Consider the following 21,588-nt stretch of genomic DNA (forward strand, 5'->3'; position numbering starts at 1 on the left):
TTTGGAAGATCGTAAAAAGCTGTTTTCAAGGGGCTCGATTTCACCTCTTACCAGACAGACCATAGATAAAGGCGGCCTTGCCTGGCTCTGCCGTGCAATGTGTGTGTCAGATAAGAATGTGGGAGGCCCTTCAGCGTTCTGTGAGAAAGATTGTCTTACTCTCTGATCCTGTTTTTTTCTCCCGAGCACTTCAGAACATTGTCATATCCCTGCCTTCTATTTAACATAAGCCTGTTTATGTAAATGAGGTAGCTATATAAGAAGGAAAAAAAAGCTATTGCCTTTGCTGTATTTTCGTCCCTTTTTCTCAGACCAGCATGCTGTTTCCTTGCTTGCTTCTTTACTCCCAATAAAATTTTAAAAGACATTTTTGGCTAGTTTATTCACTACAAGTCAGATGCATGAACAAGACAGGTTATTTACACCTGCAACACAGACAGATTCCTTAAGGTTGCCGGTGATAAGCACTAAGCTGCAGAAATCACTGTATAGCTCTAAGTAAATACAACTGCAATTACAAGCCTAATTACCTGGGGTAATACACACACTCAGCACAGCTGTGGCAGTGAATCTCACCAAAATCTGTTCCTCCTGATATGGGTGAGGAGGACAAAGCCTGTCCATCTCTCTCTACGGCTTTGGTCTCAAATTCTCTACAAACTGGTGCCCAAAAGGGCTAACGCTTATACTTCAGTGTGTTAAGTAGGGAGATGGGACTGCAGCCAAATCATTAAGTGGGCTTTTCAGTTGCACAAACATTCCTTGGTGGGTCTTTTAGCCTTGATGTCTTCTGCTCAGAAAAATCAGCTTCTGTCAGTAACTGCAGCTATAAGCAGGAGAAAAGGAAGCTAGGGAATCACACTTGGCACCAGTCCACATTCTCCTTGATGTCATCACAACACAGACAACTGGGTCTTCACGCAGCCTCAGTGTCTGTTCTAGACCTGGATGCTTATCAGCAGTTAGGAGCTTTCCTATTTTCAATATTTGTGCTTTCAACAATCATTAAACAGAGAGAAGCTAAGGGAAAACCCACCACGGCTTGTAGTGGACTAACAGGAAAATGGTTCGGGATCTGAAGAGAAAGCCGTTCGCTGTTGTTGCTGTCCTCTGGCTGCTCAGCTCAGCACAAGCAGGTAAGAAAAACATGAGTGTTTGGCCAGAGATTGCAGGTTTTACATAGCAGGACCTGAATTCAGTTATCCTTAAATAACTTGTTTGTCAAGAGGTCCTTGTTAAAATCTAGTTAGGTGCCAGGAGAAAGTGGAAAACAAGAATGATCCTTGCTTCTCCTGTCTCAGTGATTTAATTCCACTAATCTGATTTAAAAGAATGATTCAGGTTTATCCTGGAAGTATAAGGAAGCAGAAGAGGAACCACTTGACCTCTGGCACTGGCATCTCTTGCTTTCAAAGCTTAGCAAGTGTAATCTGTAGTAGTCGAGGGGAAATAAACAAGACTCCACACTTCCATTTCTTTAATTGCACTGTCAACAAAATGGCTTTTGTGATCACCACTGCAGTCCCACATCACCTGCAGCTTCCCAGCAGTGCACCTCCTGCGTCACCTTTACTCAAAATCCCCCTTGTCTTATGCCATTTGTGACATGCACCATGCTTGCACTGAACCTACTTTTGCTAGTTAAGATGGCTCAGGAGCTCTGGTTTTGCTGAATGGATCTCAGAGAACATCTCCTTCTCTCTTGCCTTCAGGTAAGGTTTAGTAACATCTTGCAAGTAGGAATCTGAATGTTGAACCTCACTCCTTTGTGCTAACCTTTAGGCCAGTTCTGCCTAGTTAGCGTAAAGTACCTTCTGTGGGAACAGCCAGCAGTTAGAAAGCTGGTTGGTTTTTTAAATTTATTTTATTTTTTTTATTTTATTGCACATGCAGGTGCCAAGGTGTTTCACTTCCTCCAGTCCAGCAAAGGGAAGGTGCATGTATTTCCATTGCGGCTGGATGCTGCAATACCTGTTCAAAAAGTAACCCTTTCGAGGTCAGAAGGGATTGTTAGACCAATTATTTGGCTTCCTGCTCATTGTAGGTGAATAAATTTCACCCTGTTAATCCTTCAGTAAATACATGATCTTAGCTTCAACAAGCCTTCAAAATAGCAGCCAGTCCTTTCAAATGACAAAAGGCAGAGAATGCCCCTCTTCTGTAGGTAACTTAGCTAAACATTCTGCTAAACTTCTATACTTGCTTTCTAGATTAAATTTCCTCAGTTTCTTACTAGCTACACATTTGAGATTTTTTTTTTTGTCCAGACCAAAGTGCCTTCCAGTATCTGCCTGCCTTTCCATAAAGCATTTTTATCCAGTAAATGAATCAATCAGGAAATTATCATTGACACATTTTGTTATCAGCAATGTCCTGTCTATTTCTTGATTTGATACAATTGAAAATTAGATTCGTACCTTCCAGCCAGTGCTAGAATTCCATCAAAGGACAGAAAGAACTTTACCAGACAGGTGAAGTTTCCAAAATAGGCTGATTTGAAAGTATGGTTTTAATCTTTATGAATAGAAGCAAGACTGCTACATTCATATTCCTGATGAATGAGTTTGTGGGTTTTTTCCATTGCACAGTCACCAACTAAATATGCTGTTCACTCTCTTTCATTGCAGGGAATGCAGACACACTCTCAGGGTATCACTGTACTGACTTCCAGACAGCAAATTTTCTACGGGGCAGTAAACTTAAGGTCCAGTTTCTCCTGTTCACCTCCTCAAGCCCCAGCTGCGGGGAGCTGATTTCAGCTGATGATGACATCAAGAACTGCAACTTCAATAGTAGCCTGGGAACCAAGATCATAATTCATGGCTTCAGGTGAAAGAAGGAAGAGCACTATGACTAAGCATTTACTGCTAAGTCGAGCATTGCTGAAGGAGTGGTGGGGCATTCCTAAGCACTGGGTGGGGCTGACATGGAAATCTGATTGGCTGACCTTCTTAGTATACCCAGAAGGTGCTTCTTGCAAAAAAACTGCCTAAGAACTGTCAGAAGTGCTCAGCCCCAAACTGAACCTGTGAATTTTCTGGCACGCTGTTGGCTGTGCTACAGGCATGGAAAATGTTGCTGACAGCCCTCATTACAACACACTTTGAAGTCCTTTAGTTTGTGAACAGCTGCTTGTTTTGTCTGTGGTTTATGGTTTTTGGAGCCTTAAGGCAAGTTAAGGAATTAGAGTATTTCTTTCTCTTGCTCTCTCATGCTCTTGTTCATTTGCAAATGTTCTCCTCCTTTACCTCTTTCCTTTTCTTCTCTAACCCTTTCTATTTTATAAGTCTTTTCTTCAAGATTGTTGTCCTTTCAAATTTTCTTCTTGGAGTACATGTCCTGATTTATCAACAGACTGCATTAGTCAGCCATTTAGAAGCCCTACCAGACACATTATGCTTCTGTTCTTGAAACTGTAGGGATTTGCATTGTTGTTGTTGTTTTGTTCCTTTGTTCGTTCATTTGTTGGGTATTTTGTTTGTTTGCTTGTTTTTAAGCTGTCACTATTTTGGGAACTATTTTACTGTGCCAGTTTTCAGCCATGTGTGACCATGTAGCATTGTTTAGTTTGATGTGCAAAAGCCTGAATGGAAAGTGCATGGAAGACCAGGATGATACCATAGAAGATGTTGCAGGGTCTTTTCAGAAAAGTAGCTGTTGCCCTCATGTGACATTATACACTCCTCACCAGGTGGTATTAGGGGAAGTGGTTAGAACACAGCCTCCTCAGTTTACCTTGGAATTTTTTGTATATATTTTTCTTACTTATTTTTTATTCTTTATAATTAAATGAAAACGTAGCAGTCAAAGACTAGGTGATTTGGCCAAGGAATTTCTGCCAGTTGGTAGCAGAGCAGTGTCCAGATCTTCCTCATTAGCTCACTTACTCCAGGTGGGTTCTGTGGTGGCTAACTGAAGCACCACAGCAAGTCTGAGATCTGAGCCCTACTAGTGCCTCATTCATTGAAGTATCTGCTTCTCTTCTGAATCAGCCCATTCTGGAAAGTGTTACTATACCACCACAAATAAATGCCAGATATGTCTGGCACCAGAAAAAAACTTTCAGGAACCGTCTAGCAACCTCCTCTGAGACATGGGAGGCTCCAGCATCAGTGAAAAACATACTGGCACGTCTTGCCTTGGAAGACACCTAACATAGTTGTTTCTGATGATTCCACAGGGCTTTGGGTACCAAACCTTCCTGGATTGAAGGACTTGTCAATGCCATACTGCACACAAGCCAGGTGAACGTGATTGCAGTAGACTGGGTTTATGGGTCTACAGGAGCCTATCCCTCTGCAGTGGAAAATGTCACACAGCTCGCCCTCTCCATCTCAAAATTCATCAGCAACCTCCTGGTAAGCTACTGTGTGCTTCCAGCAGTGGGGAGCACGGCCAGAGAACATTGTTCATGCAAGCAATCCAGAGAACGGCTCACAACCTGCTGTCTCCAGGAGTTGGACAAGCAGGCTTTTTATTCTAGATTGATCATTGCGTAGCACTAAAGAGATTTCCTTTTTCCCTTTCTCTCAGTCTAGGCTTGAGAATGCCACTGGTTTTCTTCTTTCTCCTGAGATTTTACTTTTTCTGGAAAAACATCCCAATTGTTAGCTGCCTCTTCAGAACAGGACAAAGCTGAAGATGCCTTGGGTTTTCTCAAGTTCATGCTTCACTAGACAAGTCTTTTTCCTCTGCCTGGAAATTTTGTCCAGGGAGCTTGGGGCTGAGGGTATTTTATATTTGCTTTGGGTGTCAGATATACTTTCTAGTTGCTGGAAGTCCCCAGAGATGTCTCAGTTCATTTGTGCACAGTACAGCTGAACAGCACACAATGAAGGTGACATCTTTGTGTTAATCAGCCATGTGTAAACTCTCCATGTGATGCTTGCACTGCTGACCCAGGCTGCACAGCATGTGAGTTCCTGGATTCCTGCACCATATTGTGCACAGTCATGATTCTCTATCCAGAAATATGGCAACAGGGTTGGCAGAGCACTGGAACAGGCTGCCCAGACAGGTTGTGGAGTCTCCTTCTCTGGAGACATTCGAAACCCACCTGTAACAGAACCCTCACTTTGGACTTTCGGAGGGCAAACTTCAGGTTGTTCAGGCAACTTATTCGGAAAGTTCCCTGGGTAACATCCCTTAAGAAGAAAGGGATCCAGGATGGTTGGACCTACTTCAAACAGGAGCTCCTAAAGGCACAGGAACTGGCAGTTCCCACATGCCGTAACATGAGCCGGCGGGGAAGACGACCGGCCTGGATGAGCAAGGAGCTCCTGAAGGATTTAAGGGAAAAAAAGAGGGTTTATCGCCTTTGGAAAGGGGGGGAGGCAACTAGTGATATGTTTAAGGATGTTGCTAGATCATGTAGAAGAAAAATTAGAGAGGCAAAAGCACAGTTAGAAATTAAACTGGCCGCTTTCGTGAAGGACAACAAAAAGCATTTTTATAAATGCTAAAAAGAGGGGCAAGAGGAGCCTCCACTCTTTATTGGACGTGGAGGGTAACATTGTAACTAAGGGTGAGGAGAAGGCTGAGATTCTAAATACCTTCTTTGCCTCCATTTTCAACAGTAAGGCAGGAGGACTTCAGGATAACTGGCCTCCTGAGCTGGTCGATGGGGTCAAGGAGCAGTGTTGTACTCCTGAAATCCATGTGGAATTAGTTCGAGACTTTTTGAGTCACTTGGATATTCACGAGTCCATTGGGCCCTGATGGGATTCATCCTAGGGTGCTGAAAGAGCTGGCAGATGAGCTAGCCAAGCCTCTGTCCATCATTTTCCACCAGTCCTGGCTCACTGGAGAGGTCCCAGAAGACTGGAAACTGGCCAATGTGACACCCATCCACAAGAAGGAACGGACAGAAGAACCTGGGAACTACAGGCCTGTCAGCCTGACCTCAGTGCCAGGGAAAATCATGGAGCAGATTGTCGTGGGGGCAATCACTGCACACCTGAAGGATAGCCAAGGAATCAGGCCCAGCCAACATGGATTTAGGAAGGGCAGGTCCTGCCTCACCAACCTGATCTCCTTCTATGATCAGGTGACCACCGCCTGGTGGATGTGGGAAAGGCTGTGGATGTAGTCTACCTGGACTTCAGCAAGGCCTTTGACACTGTCCCCCACAGCAAACTCTTGGCCAAACTGGCAGCTTGTGGCTTGGACAGCAGCACTCTGCACTGGGTTAGGAACTGGCTGGAGGGCCGAGCCCAGAGAGTGGTGGTGAATGGTGCCACATCCAGCTGGCAGCCTGTCACTAGTGGTGACCCCCAGGGATCAGTGCTGGGCTCCATCCTGTTCAATATCTTTATTGATGATCTGGATGAGGGGATTGAGTCCATCATCAGTAAATTTGCAGATGACACCAAGCTGGGAGCAGGTGTTGATCTGTTAGAAGGTAGAAGGGCTCTGCAGAGGGACCTTGACAGGCTGGACAGATGGGCAGAGTCCAACAGGATGGCATTCAACAAATCCAAGTGCCGGGTGCTGCACTTTGGCCACAACAACCCCATGCAGAGCTACAGGCTGGGGTCAGAGTGGCTGGAGAGCAGCCAGGTGGAAAGGGACCTGGGGGTACTGGTTGACAGCCACCTGAACATGAGCCAGCAGTGTGCCCAGGTGGCCAAAAGAGCCAATGGCATCCTGGCCTGCATCAGGCATAGTGTGGCCAGCAGGAAAAGGGAGGTCATTGTACCCCTGTACACAGCACTGGTTAGGCCACACCTTGAGTACTGTGTCCAGTTCTGGGCTCCTCAGTTTAGGAAAGATGTTGAATTGCTGGAGCATGTCCAGAGAAGGGCAACGAGGCTGGTGAGAGGCCTTGAGCACAAGCCCTATGAGGAGAGGCTGAGGGAGCTGGGACTGTTTAGCCTGGAGAAGAGGAGGCTCAGGGGTGACCTCATTGCTGTCTACAACTACCTGAAGGGAGGTTGTAGCCAGGAGGGGTTTGGTCTCTTCTCCCAGGCAACCAGCACCAGAACAAGAGGACACAGTCTCAAGCTGCGCCAGGGGAGGTTTAGGCTGGAGGTGAGGAGAAAGTTCTTCACGGAGAGAGTGGTTGGCCATTGGAATGTGCTGCCCAGGGAGGTGGTGGAGTCGCCATCCCTGGAGGTGTTCAAGAGGGGATTGGATGTGGCACTTGGTGCCATGGTTTAGATAGTCATGAGGTTTAGGGTGACAGGTTGGACTCGATGATCTTTGAGGTCTCTTCCAGCCTTCTTGATTCTATGATTCTATGACATGTTCCTATGTTACCTATTCTAGGTGATCCTGCTCTAGCAGGGAGGTTGGACTAAATGATCTTTCAAAGTTCTTTCCAACCCCTAAATATTCTGTGGTTCAGTAACTCTTGGAGCTGCTATGTCATTAGAAGGATGGAATGGGGGCTAGCAGGGAGGGGGAAAGGATGGTCACCCCTCATTACTTATTACTACAGTGAACAAATGACTGAGCTGGACAGTGTCCCCACCACCCATTTATTGTCTTTTCTGAGCTGTAGTCCAGCTTTTCCTTCAGTACTACACCACAAAAGACTATATTCTTTTCTCATAAGCCTCAGTATTGTTCCAGGATATAGAATTAAAGAACCATAGAATCATTTCAGTTGGAAAAGATCTTTAAGATCATTGAGTCCAACCATTATCGAACACTACCAGGTCTAGTGCTAAGCTATGTCCCCCAGCACCACATCTCTGAGTCTTTCAAACACCTCCAGGGATGTGGATTTAACCAACTCCTGGGGAGCCTATTCCAGCACTTCAGAATCCCTTCACTGAAAAAGTTTCTTCTAATATCCAACCTAAACCTCCCCTGGTGCAACTCCAGGCCATTTCCTCTTATCACTTGTCACTAGGAAGAAGAGACTGACACCCATCTCACTCCAACGTCCTTTCAGGGAGTTGTAAAGAGTGAGAAGATCTCCCTTCAACCTCCTTAAAACCAAACAACCCCAGTTCTCTCAGCTGCTCATCACAAGACCTATTCTCCAGACTCTTTACCAGCTTCATTGTCCTTCTTTAGACCTGCTCCAGCACCTTGCCTCATACATTTCAGTCAGGACTTTTCTTCTTGCCTCATCCATTGTATAGTACTGAGTCATGCAGACCAGCCTGCAGGCAGCTAAATTCCCATGGATGTGGACATCTCACATCAGGTCTATGTGGCTGTGTTTTACTTGGCAGTTCAGCCCCTGGATAAATCCTTAATCTCTGAAAATAAAACACTAATCAGGATATTGGTACAATGGTGGTATAAAAGTTGGAAAAAATAATTTCTCTACTTTCCTGAGAAGGAGATTATTTGCATGGTGAACATGGGACAAGCTGAAGGAGAAGCTATGGCTATGGGCTATGTGGTTATGGACAGGAGCATCTGACTAACATAGGTACAGTTGGGTTTGCATTTGGAGACCTGAAGAAAGACTCTGAAACAGAAAAAGGGCATACCCATTATTCCCACATCTGTTTGGTTCTCTCCACGCACCTCAAAAGCAATCCCTGCTGCTGTGTGGGGTGGGACAGGGAATTTCACTCTTCTGCTACACAAACATTGATTTTTATTTCTGCAGGCCCTGGGAATCCCAAGGGCATCCATCCACATCATTGGTGTAAGCCTTGGTGCACATGTCGGGGGCCTAGTGGGGCACTTCCATGGCGGTCAGCTGGGACGGATAACAGGTATGAGAAATCTGATTCTTGGGACCTCACCCACTCTTCAACAGAAAGAATAGAAGAGCAAGGAAGTGAGTCATCCCTAGTCATCTTTTAATTGCATAAAAGCTCATTAGGTCGAAGCTTATGTAAATTCTTCTTAGGTGCCAGCAATTAGTCCCCTCCATATTTCCAAAAGAATGCATGTATTTGCAAAAGGGTCCTTCCAAATATGCTCTATTCTTCAAACTGGTGATAGGTTAAAACAATATGAGGTCCTGTGACTAATGTAAAGCCATAAGACCCACGTGCTTGTCACAGAGTCATAGAATGGCTTAGGTTGGAACAGACCTTAGAGTTATCTACTTCAACCTCCCCACTATGGGCCGGGATGCCCTTGCAACTAGACTCAGCTGCTCAAGGCCTCATCTAACCTGGCCTTGAACACCCCCAGGGAGGAAGCATCCACAACCTCCCTGGGCAGCCTGTTCCAGAGTTCCACCACCTTTGTATTGAAGAATTACTTCCGAAAATCCAGTCTAAACCTACTCTCCCTCAGCTTAAAACCATTCCCTCTTGTTGCTAGACACCCTTACGAAGAGTCCCTTTCCAGCATTCGCGTAGGATCCCTTCAGATATTGGAAGGCAGATATAAGGTCCCCCCAGAGTCTTCTCTTCTGGGCTGAACAACCCCAGCTCCTTCAGCCTATACTCAGAGGTGTTCCAGCTCCTGGAACTTTATAGCATGTGTACCTCTGTGGTTCTTAAAGCCCATGAAGCATGTTGCTGTGAGGAAGCAGCAAAATGAGCTGCTCTGCAGGAAAAGTGAGCTGAGAGTCAAGAGGACAGCAAGGTAGGCAGGGACATGGGCCTCACTGACATGGGACACAATTTGTTTTAGTACTTGCAGAGGAAATGAAAAAGCCTGAAGAGATTCAGTTGCATATAATACAGCTTCAGTGAATAGTGTTCTTAGCTGTTGCTGATGTACATCTCAATGGAGTGTATGCAGCATGTGCTTACAGGAGGTAGGCATAGGGAATAGAAATGCGACGGCCTCAGAGCAGTGCTGGAATTGACTGCTGTTCATAGTAAGGGTTTCTCTCTCCTCAGAATAAACTGAATAACACTTTTCAGTATCTCTTAAAGCATTAAACTAAAACTCGGTCTGTAGAAGTGGGTGGGAAACATCTCAGATTTTTGTGTCAAGATTTAAAAAAAAAGGAAGGAACATTAAAGCAGGAAATTCTCTTGACCACGTGTCACATTATTAGCTTTTATTTATAGAAAGAACAGGAAAGGATTCATTTTCCTTCTTTACCTCTCTCCTTTCCCTGCACCTCCCTTCCTGCAAATGCAGACACAACAGATTGTATATTGTCAATATTGCCTTTTCCATGAAGAATTAATATGACTGAGTCCAAGGCAGTGGCACATGGAGCAGAGCTGCTACTTAAATAATTTTTACTGCATCAAGAGTGAAAACAATCTTGTGAGATTATTTTTTATGAAAAAGTGACCAGGATAAACCTCATCCAGAAGAAAAAAAATAATACTCCTTAACCTGTTCTTTGATATTACCAAAGATAACTCTGTGTATCCATTTGGCTTCCCTGAAGTTGCTCTAGGAGCAAATTTTAGACTAAAATATATGTGGCTGCTTACAGAGTTGATTTTATTTTGAGAGGAGGGGGCTCAGACACCTCTTGGTTTCAAGGATTTTTGATGTTATCAAACCTTTACAATATTTGGACTGGTTAATGCCTAGGATGCTGAAATCACCTAACTGATGATCTTCAGTGATATTTCTCTGACAGTAGTGCTAATGCAGATGTCAAAACAGGGGAAGGAGTTACAAATTTGACTCTCTTTCAGCCAAAATCCAAAAGACACTCTGCGCTTACTCTGCCAGAGCTATTTAAAGCTCAGTCATAGCTTTTCAGCGTAGAACCTGGAGATACAGAAGTGCTAAAGAGAAGTGGAACAATGGAGAACAAAGTAAGGCAGCTGTGGCAGAAGTTAGTGGGGCCAGAAACCGTTCTAGAGCACAATGAGTGTGATGTGAGAATAATTTATTACTTCTGCCTAGTAACATTGAAAAAGTTTTGGATAAAATAACTGGTCCAGAAATGGGAAAGAGCAGGGCTGGAGAGCACTTTTTGAGACATTTGATTTTGTTACAGGCCTGGATCCTGCAGGCCCTAAGTACACCAGAGCTAGCCCTGAGGAACGCTTGGATCCTGGAGATGCCCTCTTTGTGGAAGCCATTCACACTGATGCTGACAGTAAGCTGGCTTCCATCTTCTTTGGCCTGTCCCTCTGTTCTTCCTGCTGTTGTTATTGCTAGGGGTGTGTAGGTCATTGTGCCCTTTATGCCAGATCAGCATGAGTTCAGGTTCATTCTGGGGATGCCTCTTATTAGACAGGCTTTAATGATGAATTCGTTGTCATACATCTGTATCCCCGAGCACTTCAGAGTGACAGTGGAGATTAGACAGAGGGCAATCTTCCAGCAAATAATTGCTTCCTTAACCTTGCTGCAGCAGAGCAAGTTAATGCAGAAGCAGCTCAGCAAGGCTTTTACCACATGGAAGCATGTCTGCTCATACTTTACTATGTCCAACCTTAACTAAGAAGGGTGCTAGTGGAAGGTGACAGAATAAAACCAACAGCTGATGCAACGAAAGAGTAACTTTTTCAAAGGACTTAGGGTCTAATTAGGCAGAGTCTGTGCTAAAGAATAATGTGCCTTTGAGCTGAAGGTCACAAAAATTTCTACCAACAAAACTCAATCATGCCTCATAATCCCCCATTAAGGCTGAGATCCACTTTGTTCTCCATTATATAGAATTAAGAACCTGAGCCACAGAGGTGGTGGTTAAACCACCGTGCCCAGTCATTTTGATGGCAGGGCCTGGAGCACTCTATGCCCTCTGCAGCAAAACCTGCACAATGAAGGCATGTAGGAACAGGAAATCTGTCCTCACTGTCTCCAGCACTAAAAATGTTCAACCAGTTATTTGGGTCTATCATACACCGTGCAGAGTAAAGCCTACAGAAGAACCAAGTGTAAGAATCATAGAATTGTTTGGGGTAGGAAAAGATCTTTAAGATCATCTAGTCCAACCATTACCTAACTCTACCTAATCTGGTGGGTGCTAAACCATATCCCTTAGTGCCACATCTCTGCATCTTTGAAACACCTCCAGGGATGGGGATTCAAATCACCTCACTGGGAGCCTATTCCAGTGTTTGAGAACCCTTTCAGTGAAGAAGTTTCTTTAAATATCAAATCTAAACCTCCTCTGAGGCAACTTGAGGCCATTTGCTCTCATTCTATCACTTACTATGAAGTGGCATTTCACCTCCTTTCAGATTTTGGGATCCGGATTCCTGTAGGCCACATCGATTATTTTGTTAATGGAGGCAGAGATCAGCCTGGATGCCCTCGATTCATCTCTGCAGGTAAGAACACTCTGTGGCAAAGAAAAGGACTTTCAAGGCTCTTTAGCAGCCTGTGAAAATAACATTTGGCAACCAGGTCCCCTGTCACTTGTTAGGGCAGACATCAGAGTGAAACATCATGTATCTCTAAAGACACATGGCAGCAGAGATTCATCACTCACTTCCCCTCTCAGCTGTACAGCAAGCAACTAAGATTAAAATCACGTACAGGTCAAGTGTCTCCTATCAAAATATAATTTTGGTGACACGTCTGTATGAGCTAAAACCCTAGCAATTACAGAATTTGTATCAAAAAAGAAAATATTTTTGCCAGAAAGGCTCTTACCTACTACAGCTGCAAGCTGTGTCTACACTTAGACAGCTTGTATGGTTACTGCCTTTTCCCTCTGAAGAATAGGGCTTTACATAGTAAGTGGTGTGGCTAAATATTCAGATATGTTCTGGATGAGCAGCTGCATTGAGGGTCAGGTTTCAGGGGACACTTATGGTACCTCACTTTACACAGCTGAGTCAAAGATACTCTTACAGAGAGCTTGGGGCCTCGTCAGTGGTACACTGATGGGAGAAATGGCAGCCCTGTGGTCCTCTCTCCTCTGAGGGACTCTGTTAGTCTGGGAGATACTCTTCTAGCTTCTTGCATAACTCCACCTGCAATTTGGTCTGGGCTTGTAGCTGCAAAGATACTCTACGAAATGTTCTTAATGGGAAAGGGAAGGCTGTAGAATCAAAGTGATTCCTAGCTCTCAGTTCCTTGGGAACATATCAAAAAGCTGAAGCCATGGGAATGGCTTATGGCTGCTTATCTCTGGGTGCATTTTTTTTTTCTTGCAGGATACAAGTATCTGATCTGTGATCACATGAGGGCAGTACATCTCTATGTCAGTGCCTTGGAACATTCCTGTCCAGTCATAGCATTTCCCTGTGCAAGTCATGAAGATTTTTTAAACGGTCATTGCCTGGACTGCGTTGACCCCTTCCTGTTCTCCTGTCCCAGAATAGGTACAGTACCAGCATGAAAGCTTCCTAGAGTAGATGATATATTCCTGATGGGTGTTCCCTGCAGAGCACTGTACACATGGTTCAGATTCCTCTGTGCAGGATTTCCTTTGGATCTCTTTGGGCATAGTGAGAAACTTTAGTTTTCAGGCTTCTATTAGAGATGCTTTAAAAGACGCTTTGTTGACTGGGGCAGAACACCAGCATCCTGAACATTTCTAATCTTTAAATATTTAATAGGACCCACAAATGAGTGGAGTCTTCAGAACAAGTGGAGACCTAGCTTAGAAGGTGTCTTGTTTAGAGAAGCACCTGGAAATATTAGCCCAAGCCTGAAGTCATATTCTTCTACATACCACTTGCTTTTGCCAAGTCACCTCCTTCTCATAAATTTCTGCATGGCCACCCAAAAGATAAACTCCCTGGACTGGGAGAAGGTAATAGTTGCCTCATTTAGGCTGCAGGCTGTGACATGAGGAGATGCTATTCACAGTCTGGTACCAGATGAACACAATGAGAGAGGCCTCTTGATATGTGTGCTCTCAGATCAGCCACCTCTTCCCCATCTCACCAAGCCACATTTGACAGCACGCAGGTGCCTCAAGTGGTCTCATTTGATCTAGAAATCCAGTTTCCTAACACTTTGTGTTTGCATTGTCATTTACACCTCCACTAAGATTTCTGGTAACTAAAGACCTGCTGGTCTTTAGTCCCACTTGTTTTGCACAAGGTGTAACTGATGACACAGTTTGTTAGCAGAGGAATGCAACAAAGCCATCAAGAGGTACTCTGATGATGATTACCTGAGGTAGCTAAAATATTTTTTCTGAGGGGTTGTTAACCTGTCAGACATGACACCACAAACATGGGCTTCCTCTCATTTGCAATGGTTTAAAGAATGGGTTCCTCTGAGACAGTGGAGTTGGGCAGGATGAGTGGAGGTGACCTGGAATGAAATACCTTTCTGCTCTGGGTCATTTATGGCTTTCCCTGCACTGGCTTTATTTTCTCCTGCAGGTCTGCTGGAGCAGGCAGGTATCAACATGAGAAAGCTGCCCAAGGAAGTGAAGGTTTATTTAATGACCAGTCCCTCAGCCCCATTCTGTGGTAAGTAGTAATGAGACAAAACAAGGCAGAAGGAAGCTGACCAAATAAAGCAAATTTTCTGGGGAGACTAGATACCTACAACCTACCACCCCCATCAGAATCAGCTGGTGTGGCTCAGACTGTCTGAAACACACAGATGAAGAGCAATAACCCTACACATCTTCCCCATAAAGCTCTTTCTGACAGGTTTATTTGTGTGGGCACAGCTCTGGATTAAGACAGCCACATGGCTTTGGGGTTGAAGTAAAGGGCAGTAGAAATTCCTATCTGTTTACCCTGGACTGTGCAGACCTGCCCACTGTGCCTCTCATACCACAGAGATTAGTTTCTTTCCTATGTCTATCTAATCTTCTTTATGCTGGTGGGCCTAAGGAATGAGTGCTAGAGGCATTTTTTTGAGGAGTAAATCCAGCTGAAAGTACCTGCCCTCACTCCCCACATACTTTGCTCAGTCCATCACAGCCTTGTTGAGTTCCACCTTCAGAAGAAAAGAAACAAAGTCACCAGCATTGAGATCACTTTCTCCAGCAACAGCACCCAGGACACAGCGAAGATCACCATGTGAGTGACAGTGCATGCTGCTGGCTTGTTTTATCTCAGCTTTGTGTGTAAGGATGCTTATACCAGTCCAGGAACGGCACAATATCTTACCTCTTTGAGTGCAGACACCGTACAATGAACAACTTTGCCTCTTGAGTCCCTCCACCCTAAATGCTCTCCACAATCAGGCACATGTAACCATTATTTGGTAACTCTGGCTAGGTCCACTTCTTCCATGAGCATGCAAAGCAGTAGGTGTACTGTGGAGTCCCCAAATCTGCATACTTCTTGTGTTGCTAGGACGGTTCCTTTTCTACACCATACCCGTGCTTAGTGCCAATTCAAACTGCAATCACTGCCAGATAGCATCTCTACTCTGCCAGAAAGACTGCAAGACCCCATCCAGTAGAGGTTCCAGCCTGACAGACTTGGTCGCTTAGACATTTCTCTTGATGCCCAACAGGACTGCAGTTGCAAAGAGGAGACAAGTGCATCTCTCCACAGTCAGAAATGTGTTCAGTAGCTTGTTGCCTCTGTGTTAATGCAGCAGAGCACCCAGGCTCCCTTGCAGGGAGAAGTCCAGAGGGCCACATGTGTAGACAGATCTCTCTTGAAATCATTACCCTCCTCCAAACAGTATCTGAATTAAATGACCAGACTCAGACTCCTGTTCCACAGCCCTTACCACAAGGGATCTTCCCAGCACACAGAACTTTCCTAGGAGGTCTTCCTCACTTCTTCTTACACTTCCCTGCCTGCTGCTGTGGGCTGGGAACCACAACGCAGACATGTAGCTCAGCACATGCTGCTGGCTGCCTCATGAAGCAGAAGAGTCTGCTAAAGAGCCCAAGACAGCTCTCCTAGAATCACAGGGTTCCAGTGCTGGCTCACACACAGTCCTTACTCCTAAGCCAAAAGATTGTGACATGAAGATCATTGTGTCACTGCTTCAGATTGCTGGCCAGCAGTGCACTTTGAATTTTGTACTCCAGCCTGGTGGAGCTCAGTCTGTTCAACCCCTGGTTGGCTGAGAATTCAGGTCTGCCTTTTCCAAAGATGTAGGAGGGAGGAAATAGTTACACCTAGGTCAAGTCATGGCCCTTGATCTACTCTGAAAAGTATGCAGACGCTTCCTTTTGCAGTTGTCAGACGCAGGGTGTGATAGGTGTCCCATGGGAGGCATGTGAGCACTGGAGAGAAAGGTTGCCTGGGGAATTGAGACAAGCAGGCAATCCTCAGGCTTTGCTGTACCCTTGTTTTAATGAGACAGTAGAGTTATGGCAGGGTAACCTATCCAGAGATACCCTTGCCCTGGAAGAACAGCAGCTGTGTTTCATTTCAATGCCTTCCTAAGAAGCACAAGGTTAAACTGAAAGGTTTGCTCACAGCAATAATCCTACAGAGTTGAGATGCCTGATGATATGCCTTTCAATACTCACTGTAGCAAATGAGCTTCCACACTCTAGGGAAAGCTCAGCCCTCCAGTGCAGTCAAGCTCAGAGTGCTGAATGGGCATCTAAACCTCCCCTTTCCTTTCATCCTATCACTTGTTAATAGGCAGAAGAGACAGACCTCCACCTGGCTCCAGTCTCCTTTAAGGAAGTTGTAGGGAGTGAGAAGGTCTCCCCTCAGCCTCCTTTTCTTCAGACTGAACAACCCCGGTTCCCTCAGCCACTCCTCACAAGACCTGTTTTCCAGACCCTTCACCAGATTCACTGCCCTTCTCTGGACCCACTCCAGCACCTCAATGTCTTATAATGATGCCCAAAAATTTGATCCAGTACTCAAGATGTGGTCTCACCTGTGCTGAGTCCAGGGGCACAATCACTTCCCCAGTCCTGCTGGCCACACTATTTTTGATGCAGGCCAGGATGCTGCTGGCTTTCTTGGCCACCTGGGCATACAGTGGCTTAAGTTCAGCTAGCTGTTGATCAACACATGCACTCCCCCACACCCCCCCAGAATTCTGGTTAACAGAATTGTAGATACTTCCTGGCCCTTTTGTCACCTGTCCCCTTTCCCTATCATCACATTTCCCATCAGGCAGTCACCCAGGTGCTTCTGGGATTGCACTGAGTCAGCAACACACATATTCTTCATGAGCACAACAAAATCAATGATCTCCAGACTTTTAGAGGTACCAAGTAGATCAAGCATAAGAAGGCCCATTAGATGGACTCCACAGAAGAGAGGTGGTGGCCCATCTGTGTAACATTGCTGGGCAGCACTCTGTCATAGCATACAACCAAGTGGGCTCTGATCATTGCCTGTTTACCAAACTTCTGGCATCTCTCAGTTCGTGTTACCTGGGTAAGATCATCAGGACATACAAAGAACTCTCTCTTCAAGCATCCCACCTTCAACACAGTCAAAAGCAAATACCTAGAGGAAAGTATAAAAAAGGCATTGTAAGAACCTGGCAGTATTTCCCCAAATTGTTTCCCAGTGCCTGACTAATTACATATTGGAGACTTTCAGGGCCAAATGTGAGATCTTTGTCCTTATTAGTTTTTGTCTTCTGAGAACTTGTCCAGTCCCCCTCTCATGACTTGTACAACCATGTAAACTTTCTAGCATCCACCACAAGGATCTTAACAGCTTAAAAAGAATGAAACTTTGTGCTGCATGCAATCTTTTCTAACCAGCCACCTCTTAGCTTTCTTTGATGAGCCCTTAGTTCATGTACTGGAAGAAAGGGTGCACCCTATCCATGCCATTCAAGATTTCATAGATGTTGACCTATCTACTACTTCTCTGTAGCAGTCTGGGCAGTATTTCAATGTACATACAACAGCAAAAGAAGAGTTGTTGCAATTGTGTGATGGAAAGAAGAATATTTAATACAGAAATATTCCTGACTACAGAGATAAATCATGGAGAGACAGCCAGTAAGGCTTCAAAGCAATGCCCTATCTTGACAGATAAGTATTCTCACTCCTTCATGAGAGGGCTTCATTACAATACCCCAGGTTCCTCCAGTATTTCAGCACATCTGCATGTGTGGGTTGATTGAATATTCTCCTTCAAATCTCTCACACCTGCCTTGCAGCCCTAAGCACCAGGAGATGGGTAAACGGCTGCTGGCCCACAGAGTTCCCCTCTGCCAGATAACCAGTGTGACTCTGAAGTACCTCCCCAAGAATCACTTCTGGAGGAAGGATGAGTTGTTCATTGTCGGCAAGTTCTGCGCAGCCCCGCTGCCTCTCGATAGCAAGTAAGTCACAGGAATATCTTATAGGGGTCCACTGAGCCTGTGGAAGCAATGCATATTCTCTCTCTTGTTTAGACAAAATGTAACAAGGTCTCTCTCATCACCTGTTAATAATTTTCTACCTGCAAAGGAGAATCTACCAAGGTAGTTTTCTAGGAGTTTTCTACAATTGTCCCCCCAGCTTTGTGCCACAGAAGGAAAATGGCTGCCACCCACATCACCTTGAAGATGTTTAAGTCACAAACGATGACAAAAGCTTATACCAACTAGAATTTGTTCCTTTTGTCCTTGCTTGCTCTCTCCATCTTCCCCCTGTCTACATTAGGTCCCCATCCAAAACATGACAAACATTTTTCAGGATAAGACAACAGAAAACTAGTAAATGCATTTCTGTTTCCTATACTGCACAGATTTATAAAGTACTATGGCTAAAGACAACCGTTTTGGCATTTTATAGGACAAGCATCATAGAGTATTTGTCTTCAGCCATAATTACCTTACCTAGAGTAGAAGCAGCCAAGTCCTTCTCATCCTGAGACAGATAACAGTCTTCTCCATAATACACTATTCTTGTGAGGAGTTTTGCAGATCCGAAGTTCTTGTGGGCAGGGAAAAGCAGCTAGATGTATATACACCGATGCATTAAACTCTGTCCACATTGCTTCTGAGTTGGCTGTTATGATGGTTCCAGGCTGAAGCAAGCTAGTGGGTATCCCAAAGCAGGGAAAACTAGGCTCATGTTCAGGTGGGCAGTAAGAAGACTCAAGCACAAGGCAATAAAAACATATCCAATAAGCCCAGATATGGAAGGAAAACAATAACAACAAAAAAGAGGGATTCTTATGGTAAATACTGGCACTCCTTTGAAAAACTCCTAAGAAAAACACTCCAAAGTTGGGATGGCTGCGCAGATATGTGGTTTTTTATCACTTATGAATGAGGCAGCAGGGCATATTGCCTTAAAGGTGGTATAACCTGAACACCTAGAAGCAGCAGACTTGGCTATGATGGAGGTAGAAAGCTGTAGGGTTGCAGAGGTTCACAAGTATACTCTTACCACTGAAATGGAAACACTCAGAGCAACAATGGTACTGCTAGGAGAAGGCAGTGGAAAGGTAAAGGACACAACCCCATATGCACCCTCCAGCCAATTCACCCCAGTCAGGGCAGAGCACCGTGTTCATCATACCTTTGCCAAGGCAACACAAGGTCCATAAGCAGCTTGCATGCCTCTGTGTTAGGATATCAACCTCCACCTGCTAACACCCAGCCTGACTTCCCTGTGGTCTTCCTACAGTCGGACAATGTTGTGCCTGCAGTGGAACGTCACCCTCCCTGGCAACACAGACATTTCCTATGAGCTACCCACTCCTTGTGCCTAGCACTGCCTTCAGAGCACACAGGCTTGCCCAAAACTGGAAAGAAGCCCACCAGTACCTATTGCTGCTCTCTGCTCATAGATGATACTTTCACCATAAAACCAGATGGGTTATTTACTTCCTGCATTAGGGACAGGATGGCAAGGAAAAGAAACATGCAGCAGATTGGTGAGTACTAGGTTGACTGGTTACAGCAAGACTTCTCAGTTAAAAGACTGGATTGGGACTTTTTATCTGACAGGTTCTGTACCCAGCTCTGAACATGAGTATTTAACCTCTAGGATTGGATCTATATTAAAGAAGGAGATAATATCTCTCCTTACAACAGGAGTAGTGGGATGATTCATTTGTGGTTTATATTAAAGTGTCCTATTTGTGGTTTATATTAAAGTGTCCTGAGATCTTCATATTAAAGGTGAGATATACTATTTTTCCTCAGCAATGGGAACCTTTTTGCTGCTATGAGTCTACGAAACTGTAGAGAAGGAGACTCCGCAACCTCTCTGAGCAGCCTGCTCCAGGGATCCAGCACCCTCACACCAAAGAAGCTTCTCCTTATGTTGAGGTGGAACTCCCTGAGTTTCGGTTTGTGTCCATTGCCCCTTATGCTATCACAGAACACCAATGAAATGAGCCTGGCCATCTCTTCTTGACACCCATCTTTACAATGTAAACATTAATAAGATCTCCTTTCCGGTGTCATGGTTCAAGTGTGGTGCAGGAAGGAGTCATTCTTAGCCAACACTCCAATGGGAAACTCACTATTCTATCTACAGGACCCTATTCATGTTAGCACTTCCGCTAAGTAATCAGAATGGATGTCCTTCCCTGACCATCTTGGAGAAGCTCTTCTGGCTGTTGGCTTGCTCTCTTTGAAGCTCACACAAAGGGAAACAGACACCAGGAGCACAGCAGTTTGTCTTGCATCCAGTTTTGCACTGCTTTGACCACCTACCTAGAATAAAAGGTAACAGGAGGAAGGATGGAAAGTTGTAGCTACAGGACCACATAGCACAAATTAGTCCCAAGAACTCAGCATAGCCTTTCAGACCTGGAAAAGTAGCCATGGTCTGGAAAAAAATTGATGAAAGATTACAGTATGAGATCCATGTGCAGAGAAACAGCCCTCACTGCCCCACACCTTCTCCACTACCTTGGTGAGTATACGAATTAAAGAGAAGCCAGGCTATTCGTGATCTCTGCCTGCAAACTACATCTTCTAGACGCCATTTTCTCTGGGCCCCTGAACTGGCTTCAACTCTGTCACCCTGGGTGACAGAGAAGTCACCAGGAACACCGCTGTCAGAATGCAGGGACATGCTAACAGCATTTCTGCCATGAAGAAGCCTCAGTCATCTGGCATGAGCTGTCACTACTGCTCCACTAGATAGTGTCACTGCAGTTAGCTCCTACTTTCATCTCACATCCAGGCTTTCGGGCTCTGTCATGTGGATGTTTGGAAGGCCATCTAACAAAGATCACCTCCAGTATACACTCAGCACAGGGTTAGAACTGGGCTCTGACAACTTAACAGAGATCCAGGTTAGTTGGTGCCATGATTGAAGTTTCAAAGGACCTTCTTGTTGAGGACTAGAGTATAACCTCATCAGGCACCTGCAAAGGGCAGTGTGTAATCCAGCCCTCTGGTCCACTAATTCATGAAGCACCATGACAGAGGGATGCAGTTTCATTGGGCATCCCAGTTCCTTTGCAGAAGAGAGCCCAGCAGCTCTCCTGCTAATTTGCTGGAGGCATTTCCTAGCTGTGAAGGGCAGTGGGGTCACACTGAAGCAAGAATGCAGTAACAGAGCACTGTGACAACCATTCAGGATGATCCCCAGGTCTGGGATGACAGCAAAGGTGAACAGTGTGAGGAGCTGCATGGATCCCTCATACCCACCACTGCAGAGGCCTCTCCAGACCGCAGCAAGAGTGCCAGATACCAAGGGTGCAGATCTCACTCATCTGAGATTTGCAGGACATGCGAAACCGGTCTCTGAGCCACAGCCCCTCTGAGCAGCAAAGGCAGGTAGGGCTGCTTCCACCAGCCCAAGGTTGACACAAAGCCAACCTACCACACATAGAATGGATGTGCCCTTGCACGTCTGTGCCAAGTGGCCCTGAGAATGCCCTGCCGTGTACGTGCTGATGGAGGGACTGATGCTCCCCATTCCTTCCCTGGCTAGCTGCCCTGGAAGGACTCCTATCCTCACACCCAGCTTGATTGCATCAGGCTCTG

General features: G+C 45.2%; 1 protein-coding gene across 1 annotated transcript; it reads left to right on the forward strand.

Moving 5' to 3' along the window:
- Positions 1 to 1,063: 1,063 nt before the first annotated feature.
- Positions 1,064 to 19,352, forward strand: PLA1A (phospholipase A1 member A). The gene is made up of 11 exons (XM_054385359.1): positions 1,064 to 1,136; positions 2,628 to 2,829; positions 4,181 to 4,358; positions 8,570 to 8,678; positions 10,835 to 10,936; positions 12,027 to 12,116; positions 12,948 to 13,115; positions 14,130 to 14,219; positions 14,672 to 14,780; positions 17,809 to 17,973; positions 19,268 to 19,352. Exons 1-11 carry the CDS (start codon positions 1,064 to 1,066, stop codon positions 19,350 to 19,352), a joined length of 1,371 nt encoding a protein of 456 aa, XP_054241334.1.
- Positions 19,353 to 21,588: the final 2,236 nt, after the last annotated feature.

The sequence above is a fragment of the Indicator indicator genome, chromosome 1 (genome assembly GCF_027791375.1).
Source record: "Indicator indicator isolate 239-I01 chromosome 1, UM_Iind_1.1, whole genome shotgun sequence".
NCBI classification, from domain to species: domain Eukaryota; kingdom Metazoa; phylum Chordata; class Aves; order Piciformes; family Indicatoridae; genus Indicator; species Indicator indicator.